The following is a 10,868-nucleotide window of genomic DNA, read 5'->3' on the forward strand; positions in this document are numbered from 1 at the left end:
GGCAGAGAGCCGGGGAGAGACTGAATAAACAGAGACACCAGGAGGCATAAAGAGTGAGGTATAAGGAAGGAAACTCTACATGGAATCACAGCAGGGGTCTTACAGGTTGGCATTGTTGCCCAGGCTGTGGTGGGGGTGTTGTGCTAATTGGCATCTGGTTCCGTGCGACTTTGCCACTGCATAGGGAATGGCTGCAGGGTATGATGGTGTGTGGGTGTGGGCGGTGTGATTGGCTGTGCTTCCTCTGCTGGGTGACTGTGTGGGCTGGGTGTTTGTGTTTCTGGGTTCTGGGGCCAGGCCTTGTGGTTTCTACAGCTGAGATAGCTGCTAGTGGCAGAGCTGTGGGTTTTTGTGGGGTTGTGGGTCTTCATAATCAAGGGGGGCCTGTTGTGTACCTGAAGGGGATGAATAACTTCTGGCTGTTTCTCCCCTCCTATTCCCTGGTTACCATGGCAGCTGGGATGCTGAGAAAATCAGTTAGCACTCAGTTACCCCTCCAAATGAGGACAAGGGGCAGGAAGTTGGGGGTCTCGCAGGCTGAAGAATTTGAGTTAACAGCTGTCTGTGGAGGGCACACTATATGCCCAGCACTGTTCTGGGCATTGGGGATACAGCAAAGAACAAATGAACAAAGATTGCTGCCTTGGAGGAACTTACATCTTAAAGTGAAGAGACAAATGGCAAACAACCAACAAGATAAACCTGTTGGGTGGTGTGTTAGATGATTTGAAACAACAAAGACGTGGAGCATGGGAAGGAGACCAAGGGCGCTGGGGTAGGGGAAGGCATGAATTTCATTATTAATGGAGGTGGAGGGAGTGGGTCTCATTGAGAAAGAAGATAAAGTTTGAACAGAGAACTGGAGGAATTGAGGGAATGAGTATAGGGGAACAGTGTTCTTAGTGGAAGGAACAACCAGTGCAAAGACCCTGAGGCACAAGCAGGCTTGTTATTTTGTTCTAGGAACAGTGAGGAGGCCAATGTTGCTGGGGTGAGTGTGTAAGCATAGAGGGATGGGAAGCCAGCAGGGGGATGAGGGCCAGATTGCAAGGGGCCTTGTGAGCCATTCTCAGGACTTTGGCTTTTATTCTCCATGAGATGGAAGCCATGTGAATGGTTTTTGCTTGGTTTGTTTGTTTGTTTTTTGGGGGGTGGTTGTTTGTTTGTTTTTTGGTGGTGCTGGGTCTTTGTTGTTGCACACAGGCTTAGTTCCCCGTGGCCTGTGGAATCCTCCCAGGCCAGGGATCGAACCTGCATTCCCTGCGTTGGCAGGTGGACTCTTAACCATTGGACCACCAGGGAAGTTCGTGTGAATGATTTGAGCAGAGGAAGCACCCAGTCTAACTTTGGTTTTATCAGGATCCCTCAGGTTGATACTTATTTTGAGTGTTTTTAATTTCTTCTTTTTGTTTTGGCCACACTGCACCACATGTGGGATCTTAGTTCCCAACCAGGGATCGAACCTGTGCCCCCTGCATTGAAAGTGCAGAATCTTAACCACTAGACCACGAGAGAGGTCCTCAGGTCGATATTTAATACAAACTCGGCAAAGATCCAACTCATTGGAAAAGACCCTGTTGCTGGAAAGATTGAGGACAGGAGAAGGGGGCGACAGAGGGTGAGATGGTTGGATGGCATCATCGACTCAATGGACATGAGTTTGAGCAAACTCCGGGAGATAGTGAAGGACAGGGAAGCTGGGCGTGCTGCAGTCTGTGGGTCACAGAGTCTGACCTGACTGAGCAACTGAACAATAATAGCAGCTTCTTCAGATGTTTCTGAGCTTGTCTCTGTCAAATGGGGATAAGAAGAATCTTTCCCCCAGGGTGATTGTGAGGATGAAATGAGATTACAAAGTCTGAGATGGAGCGAGTGCCGATTGGCTAATGGGAGAGTTATTGGTGAGTCATGGGGAGGGGGCCTTATGCTGGGGATTCTGCCTCTCCCATCAGGAAAACTCTTCAGGTGAAGATAGTCGATGACGAGGAATATGAGAAAAAGGATAACTTCTTCATTGAGCTGGGCCAGCCACAATGGCTTAAACGAGGGATTTCAGGTGAGGGGTGATGGGTGGGCTGTGGGAGAGGTAAGGGGTCCAGGGTGGGGGGACCTTTGGAGGTTCAGTTGTGGACCCTTCAAGTTCATGGATCTGAGCTTCCCAGAGAAGATCTCACCTTCTCCCTGTCTTTGTCTCTCCCCAGCTCTGCTACTCAACCAAGGTGAGTGGAGTTACTTCTGGGCTTTGGGAGGGGGGTCACTGGAGGGAGGGTCTTGGCGGTGGGTCAGGCCTCAACCTCCCCTCCAGATCAGGTTTGAGGCAGATTGCAGGTGTGATCAATTTGGTGGGACCAGTGTGAAATTGGGGTGACAGGCTTAAAGGCCAAGATCATGTTTTGTTTGTAGTTAAGATGGGGAAGAAAGCAAGTCACAGAATCTGATGTGAGTTTGTGGTGGCATCAGTGGGAATCAGGTTTGGGGTCAAATAGAACTGGGTCAGGATTGGGGTTTCAGATCAGTATTAGGACTTGGTCAAAGCTAAAATTAAGATGGAGATTGGCTTCTGTGTTTGTGGTGGGATCTGATTAGAACTGGGGCCAGACTGAGGTCAAAGCTAAGGTTGGAATTTGAGGTGAGTTTGAAGGATTTGAGGCTAGAGCTGGGGCCTAGGTCAGAGATTTGGGGTGAGAGTTTGGACTAGGGTCAGGGGCTTGGAGATAGTGACCGAGTAGTTTTGGAGTTGAGATCAGAATTGACGTTGGTTAAGATTAGGGATAGGCTGAAGATTGTATTAGTCAGGGTAAGTAATACAAGCTGCTGTAGGAAATAGGCCCACAAATCCCAGTAGCTTAACACAGTAAAAGTCATTTTTCACTCAAGCATAGTTTTGAGAGTGTTCTTGGTTGGTGGGTGGCTTTCTTTTGAGACCTAGGACTGGGTTGGTGCTGGGCTTGGAGCAAAGGGCCAGTATTATATATATATATATATATAATATATATATAATATATATAATAATATATATATAAATCTATTTATCTAAATAGATAGTATATTTTCTATTATATATTTTATATATTATATAAAACCTCTTCCACAGGGTGGTATTGGTGATGGCGGTGATCATAATAAAGTAACGTTTTTTTATTATTGTGTGCCAGAAACTGTTCTAAGCCCTTCACATGAATTAACTCCTTTAACTCTCATAACCACCTTATGAGGTCAGTAGTTATTGTACCCATTCTGTAGATATGAACACTGAGGCACAGTGAGACTAAGGCATTGCCCATGGTCACACAGCCCCTCTACTATATGAACCTCAGAGTCCACCAACCGAACTTCATGGACCAGCATGTGGGAGCTGGGCCTCTGTTTGGGGAAGGGGATGGTCAGATGGGAGGTTGGGACAGGCTGAGAAAGCCTTACCAAGGAGGCATCCCAGAGAAGAGCAGTGTTTTCTTTATGGATGGGAAGAGGTAGTGAAGGTATCGCAGGTGCCCTGGAGTCTAACTCCCATCCCTCATGCTGCAGGGGACGGGGACAGGAAACTGACAGCCGAGGAGGAAGAGGCTCGGAGGATAGCAGAAATGGGCAAGCCAGTTCTCGGGGAAAACTGTCGACTGGAAGTCATCATTGAGGAGTCATACGATTTTAAGGTGATTTTCTGGGGGCCCACCTTTCTGGAGTCTTGCCTGGATCATTTCCTTGAGGGGAGTCCAAGAGGGGATCAACTATGAGGGTCACAGGGAGGGGCACCCAAGGTCTGAGGGCACCCTCCACATCCCTCCGTTAGCACCATGGACAGCACACACCTCCCTTGTCCCTTCTTGCTAGTAGAACCCAGCTATGGAAAGTTGAGGACCCCTGAGCATGGGGTGTGAGCCCCCATCCCCAGGACCCCTCATGGAGCTCCCCTAAGGTGGTCATGGACCATGGTCTCTTCCCACCCTCTCATCCCCAGAATACGGTGGATAAACTCATCAAGAAAACGAACTTGGCTTTGGTGATTGGGACTCATTCGTGGAGAGAGCAGTTTTTAGAGGCAATTACGGTGAGCGCAGGTAAGTGGGGAGGGAGGAGAGAGGAAGAAGAGAGGGATGAAGAGACAGAGACAGACAGAAAAAGAGAAATGAAAAGGAGAAGGGAAGAGGGACAAGGAGAAAAGGTCAGAGAGAAGACAGGAGAGACACAGGGAAATGCTAAGAAAAAGACCAAGATACAGAGAAACAAAGGAAAAGATAGGGAACGAATACAAATAGGAGAGACAGACACATAGAAAAGCACACAGAATCCCGGGGAAGGACAGAGATGCAGAGACAGCATGAAAGATGTAGGGAATGAGGAAGCAGAAGGCCAGAGAGAGAGGCAGAAAGTTGGCGGAGACAGGATCAGAGGTGGAGAGCTGTGGGAAGGAGGGGTCCCAGCCTGGACTTTCTCCTGTCATTCAGGCAATTGGAGGGTGGAAACAGGTTAAATGATGCGGCCTCCCCTACTGGGCCTGGGCTCCTCTGTTACCATGGAGACAGTCACCAGGGCACCCAACTCTCCCACCCCAGTGTTTCTCACCCCTTAGGCCTCAGAAGGCCCACACTGCCCCCCTGTGGCCAGATGTATGATGACATGGATTCACAGACTTGGAGACTCTTCGTGATAGAGATTGGGGAAACTGAGGCCCAGAGACTTAGGAGGAACTGGCTGAAGTCCCACAGGGTATCCAGAAAGAGCCATGGTGGAACTCAGGACTTCTGTCCCTTGCACAGCATCAGATTTTTTTTCGTGGAGGCCAACCCTACTGGAAACTTAACACACACAACGAATTGTGGTTGGAAAGAAACTGGTTGGTGGGATCAAAAGAAGCCAGGCATCAGGGATGGAAAAGTACCAGGTAGCAGGCCCAGAGACACCAGATTGTAACCCTAATAGAAGGGAAGGGGCATCCCCTCTGAAGCCACATTCTTCTTTCAACATCTATTTCTTTTTGATGTATATATCATCCATGAGTTTATTGTATTGTACATTTATTTGCATTAGAATCAATCAGCTTTGGGTACCTAAATAGTACACTTGTTTCTGTTGTTGCTGTTCAGTTGCTAAGTTGTGTCCAACTCTTTGCAAACCCATGGACTATAGCCCACCAGGCTCCTCTGTCCATGAGGTTTTCCAGGCAAGAATACTGGAGTGGGTTGCCATTTCCTTCTCCAGGGGATCTTCCTGACTCAGGAATTGAACCCATGTCTCTTAGGTCTCCTGCATCGGCAGGCAGGTTTTTTACTAGCACCACTGGGGAAGGGATTCTCTGGCCCCAGTCTGATGTAGCGACATTGCTGGAGGCAAAGAAATGCTCATGACAGCTTGGGCCCTGTTCTCACAGAGCTCACTGTCCAATGGGGAAGACAGACCTGGCACAAGAGAATGATGAGCCAGAGTGTGCAGGCCTGGGTTGGGGGAGCCCAGATCAGTGTCTGACACAACTTGAAGGTCAAGGAGGGCTTTCTGGAGGAGGAGACTTCTGATCTGAGTCTTCAGATAGGAATAGGAGTTGGCCAGGAAGAGAGTGCCAGGTGGAGGGAAATGTTGCATATGGAAATGTGGGAGATTATGGCACATTTGGGGATGGTGACTGGTTTCAGGCATGAAGAAGAGGACTGGGATGAGGTTGGAGGTGAGCAGGGTCCAGACCCCTAAGGCCTTAGAGGCCACAGGAGGGGGCTTGGGTGTCATTTTAGATGCAATGAGGAGCCGTGGAATGTTTTAAATGAGGGACACTTCTGGAGAGAGACAGCCTATGGAAGGAAGTGGGAGAGGGTGGGAGGGGATATGAGCTGAAACTGTCAAAACTGGCAGGAGCGACTTCCTGGTGGTGCAGTGGTTACGGCTCTGGGCTCCCAATGCAGGGGGCATGGGTTCCATCCCTGGTTGGGGAACTAAGGTCCCATATGCCACACGATCAAATAAATAAGTAAATAAAATTAAAAATTGGCAGGAGATGGGTCAGGCAAGGTTTTGGAGGATGTGGCAAGCAATTTGAGCTTCAAGAACAGTGGGAAGCCAGAACAATGTCTCTAGGGACATGGTGAACATAAGAGGGTTCATGAAACTGAAACCATGGACATGAGATGGTGGTCGTAGAGGCCTCAAGTCTGTAGAAAGCAGGTGATTAGATTAGAGGAAGTAGTGATAATAATAACAGTAACAATAATCACTGTGATGATGATAATGATGAAGATGGGTTGAGTGTCAGGCAGCTTTGAAGTCCGTTTCCTGTGGGAACTCATTTAATGAGTGTCCCCAGAGTATCCGGGTTAGGGCTTGATCATTTTGTACTTGTTCCGCAAATGGCTTTTGGTTCCTCCTGTGAACACAAAGCGTTTTGGTTCTCGCTTCCTTAGGGGATGAATCATGTCCCACCTTGCACTTAGAGGAGCTTTTGTATTTCCTTTACCTCCTGTTCTCGGTGGAATGTTCTTTGCAGGCTGGACTTGGTTTTGAGCATCTTTGAATCCCCCCAGGCACTGGAAAAGGCCTTCAACAGCAATGGCAAGAACAATAATAATTGCAGTGGAGATGTGCCGGGTCCCATGGAGACCACATCACAGGGCCTGACTCATACAATCATCACAGCCTTCTCGAGGCAGGTCCACTTATTGCTTCCATTTCTCAAATAGCTATTTGGAGGCTCAGAGAGGTTAGGACACTGATTCAAGATCACACAGCAGATCCAACATTTGATACCAAAATGTCAGATCCAGAACCACAGCATACTCATAAAGCTCCCTCTAGATGAGAGGTGCTGGAGAAGTAAGCAGAGGCTAGAGCCTGTGGGTACTGGAAGTGTGGGAGTGTGGGCCTGGGTCTGAGAGCAATGGGGAGCTAAGGCAGGATTTGGAACAGGGAAGGGAGAAGCCCCAAGAGATGCAAAGATAGCGGCCCCCTCCTTCCTAAGAGTGTGCCCTCCCTGCTCCAACCTGAGCCACGTGGTCAGTTAGGGATTCATTCAGTGACAGACTACAGAAAACTCGACTTAAGTGGCTTAAGCACACTAGTTTATTTCTCCCATGGAACAACAAAAAAAAATCTGTAGGAGGCAATAAAAAGTTAGCAGCAGCCTAGTAATGTTCATTAAAGGCCCAGGCTCCTTCTTTAGTTCTCTTTCCCATTCTCAGCTGTAGCCCTCATGGTTGCAAGATGGCTGCTGTGCCTCCGGGTAACAAGTCCATATTTCAGGCAGGGGAAAAAAGGCCCAGAAACAGGAAGGAGCAGAGTGCCTGTTGCATTTGAGATTCCAGTTGTTCTAATTGCCAGTTCCATTTTACTTATTTTATTTAAGCCAAGTGGCTATGTGAGCTGGAAAAGTAGGAAAGGGATATATGACCCCAATCCCCAAATCCGCCCGTCTCTGTCTGCCTCCATGGCCACCAGCTGTCCTCTGCTCCTTGACATTCCAAGGAGCCAATGAGCGAGACCATGGAAAGTGGCTTCATTATTTGGTCGCTGGTCTTTTATTCCCTGACTCGCTCTGAGCCACTGGTCAGGGGTTACAGTGTTTCTTATCAGTACCCCTCCAGATGTAATTCTTGGCACACTCAAGTGTGTTCATCGCTTCTCATTCATTGCTTTCTGCTTATCAGTTTTGGGTGAGGGTAGGAAAACATTTCATTTGCACTTTCCCATTACACAAATCACTGCAGGTCAAAAGTGGGTTAAATTCGGTCACCATAGGTGACACAAACAACTTAGGATGAGGCATCCTTTACAAAACTCAGAGAACACATCCATGATAACAGTACCCCTATCGGGAAAGCTAGAGCTTTCCAGAAACCCTCTGTTTATGTCTCTTGGCCAGACGGGGTCATGTTGTCCCTGCTGCAAGGGATTCTGGGAAGCAAGTGTTTAGCTGAGGACATGACTGCTGCTGGCTGCAAGGAATTCTGGGGACGTGAATATTTTTATCTGAGGACAGCACTGTTGATAGCCCCAAGGGATTCTGGGGAAGTGACTAATGTTAGCTGGGTACAGGGTTCTCTCTAGGTTCAGGGGATTCTGGAAAATTGAGCACCTTTAGCTGAGCATGTGGCTACCGTCAGCTGTGATGAATCAGAGGAAGTGAATATTTCTAGGTGCAGACATGACTGCTAGTGACCATAAAAGCTTCTGGGAAAAGCCATATCTTTAGCTAGGGATCTGGCCACCCCTAGCAGAAGGAATCCTGGGAAACTGGATATTTTTAGCTGGGCATGTGGCCTCCTCTAGCTTCAGGTGATTCTGGGAAAGTAAATATTTTCACCTGGGCCCAGACAGTCTCCTAGCTGCAAGGGATTCTGGGAAAGTAATTCATCTGGGAGTGAGACTGTCTGGAAGCTGAACAGAAGGGGGGCTCTGTAGGCGAGGAAGGAGGCACGGGCGTGTGCCCCAGCTGGGTCGTGTGCCCACAGGGGACGAGGAGGAGGAGGAGGACGGGTCCCGGGAGGAGCGGCTGCCGTCCTGCTTTGACTACGTCATGCACTTCCTGACGGTGTTCTGGAAGGTTCTGTTCGCCTGCGTGCCCCCCACCGAGTACTGCCACGGCTGGGCCTGCTTCGGCGTCTGCATCCTGGTCATCGGGCTGCTCACCGCCCTCATCGGGGACCTCGCCTCCCACTTCGGCTGCACCGTTGGCCTCAAGGACTCTGTCAACGCTGTCGTCTTCGTGGCCCTGGGCACCTCCATCCCCGGTAACCTCTCGGGAGACCACTTGCTGGGGGAGGGTCTCAGAGAAGCCAGGCAGGTAGAGGAGCCTAGGAGAAAGGTCCTGCAGAAATAAGGTGGAAGAATCACACAGAACCAAGTCTGGTGGGTGCCTTGGGAATAGGAAGGTGGGTATAATAGAATCTATGTGGGGGGAGCCCATGGATTCAATTTGTTGTTGTTATTTAGTCACTAAATCGAGTCTGACTTTTTGTGACCCCATGGACTGTAGCCGGCCAAGCTCCTCTGTCTATGGGATTTCCCAGGCAAGAATTCTGGAGTGGGTTGCCATTTCCTTCTCCAAGGGATCTTCCTGGCCCATTGAATCCACGTCTCATGCACTGGCAGGTGGATTTTTTTTTTTTTTTTTTTTACCACTGAGCCATGTGACTTGAATTCTCCCCAAAAGCAACCAGGTGGAATGTCCCATAGAAGTAAGGCGGTAGGAAATGGATAGAAACCAGATGATGGATTTTATCAGAAGAAAGTGGCAGGACATTGAAGAGACAGGTGTTGGAAGGGGAGGGGCATAGAAAAAAGGTGGGGACTCCATAGAAACCATGCAGTGAGTTCCATAGAAACAAGATATTCATATTCACCTCCCCTCCCCCTGCCAAGGAACCAGATGGAGATTCCATGGACCTCCATTCCTGGGCGTGATCAGAACCAGGCCACCAGGCTCTAACCAGGCCAGTTAAAGCCATCAAAGCTTTAACTAAGATGAGGGGCCGAGCAGAAACCAGATGTGGGGAGAAATGCCATAGAAAGAAGACTCAGAGATGACAGCATATATTCTATTGAATCACCATGGCCAGGAATCTCTTCTTCCCCCCAGATCTGAGGGAGGGTCCCTGAGAAACCAGGTGGCACAGACCGAAACTCCTACAGGAGGCAGTAAACTAAGCTCAGAGCCTGACACCTTTCTTTTCCTCATCATCAAATGCATTCACCAGCCAGGTGGTGGTGCTGTAGGCCCAGAAAGCAGGTGGTAGGGCCTGCAGAAAGCCACCACGGTGAATGTTTCTGAGGCCTGTCCTCCACTCTAGAGACCTGCAAACTTAGCAAGATAGCTAGAAATGGATGGAGGCTGGAGAAGTGAAACTGTAGGCTTGACAGAAGCCAAGCGGGGAACTGATGGGCAAGAGGTGCCGTGTGGGTGGGGCCTGACATTTGTCCAGACAGGTGGCAATGGGGTGACCGGCCCTGTGGAAACAGGCAGGAGACGATTCATGGGAAACAGGTAATGATTCCCATCGAAAGCAGGCAGCGAGTCCCAGAGAAAGTAGGCAGCGGGCCCTACAGAATAGAGTAGATTCCACAACAATATGGCAGTGTGTCCCACACGAAGTAGACTGAGTTCTACAAAAGGCAGGCAACAAATCCCCACAGAAAGCAGGCAGCAAGTCCCACACAGAGCAAGCAGCAGAGCCCGTAGAATATAGATTATTGCGGGGAATAGTAGAAACTAGGCAGGGGACCCCAGAGATTGAATATGTCCACTGAATCCTCGCCCCAAGGCAAATAATGAGATGTCCCATAGAGGTGGTGGGAAATGGTAAAAACGAGATGATAGATTCCATACAAAGAATGTGGCAGGGCATTGAAAAGACAGGTGATGGGAGAGGGTTTTATAGACTAAGGTGAGGATTGATAGAAATCACGAAGCAGGTCCCATAGAAGTACTGAGTTCCAGAGAGTGGGTAGTGGATCCAGACACTGCATGCAGATCTTGCATGCAATGCATAGATCGTGCATTGCATGCAGACCAACCCCTAAGAAAGCAGGCAGTGAGTCCCCTAGGACAAATGATGAGTTCCAGAGAGCAGGTAGTGCATTCCATTGGATGCAGACACCTTCCATAACAAAACAGGCGACCAGGTCTATAGCAGCAGGTACAGGTCTAGCAACTGACTTTGGGTTTCCCCGGCGGCTCAGATGGTAAAGAATCTGCCCTCAATGTGGGAGACCCACGTTCGATCCCTGGGTGGAGAAGATCCCCTGGAGAAGGAAATGGCAGACCACTCCAGTTTTCTTACCTGGAGAATCCCACGGGCAAGAGGAGCCTGGTGGGCTACCGCCCATGGGGGTCGCAAACAGTCAGTCCCACACGACTGGGCGACTAACACTTTCACTTTGCCCCCTGGGTGGGA

At 49.3% G+C, this 10,868-nt stretch overlaps 1 protein-coding gene across 1 annotated transcript in view; it reads left to right on the forward strand.

The window, feature by feature from the left end:
* The window catches only part of SLC8A2 (solute carrier family 8 member A2), a 40,213-nt gene that overhangs the window by 21,142 nt on the left and 8,203 nt on the right, over nucleotides 1–10,868 (forward strand). The window contains exons 5-9 of the mRNA XM_070450640.1: nucleotides 1,953–2,056; nucleotides 2,202–2,219; nucleotides 3,526–3,650; nucleotides 3,956–4,055; nucleotides 8,427–8,705. Of these exons, the coding sequence (XP_070306741.1) occupies nucleotides 1,953–2,056; nucleotides 2,202–2,219; nucleotides 3,526–3,650; nucleotides 3,956–4,055; nucleotides 8,427–8,705 (626 nt within the window). The remainder of the gene's footprint in view (nucleotides 1–1,952; nucleotides 2,057–2,201; nucleotides 2,220–3,525; nucleotides 3,651–3,955; nucleotides 4,056–8,426; nucleotides 8,706–10,868) is intronic.

This window comes from Odocoileus virginianus, chromosome 20 (genome assembly GCF_023699985.2).
Source record: "Odocoileus virginianus isolate 20LAN1187 ecotype Illinois chromosome 20, Ovbor_1.2, whole genome shotgun sequence".
Taxonomy (NCBI): Eukaryota; Metazoa; Chordata; class Mammalia; order Artiodactyla; family Cervidae; genus Odocoileus; species Odocoileus virginianus.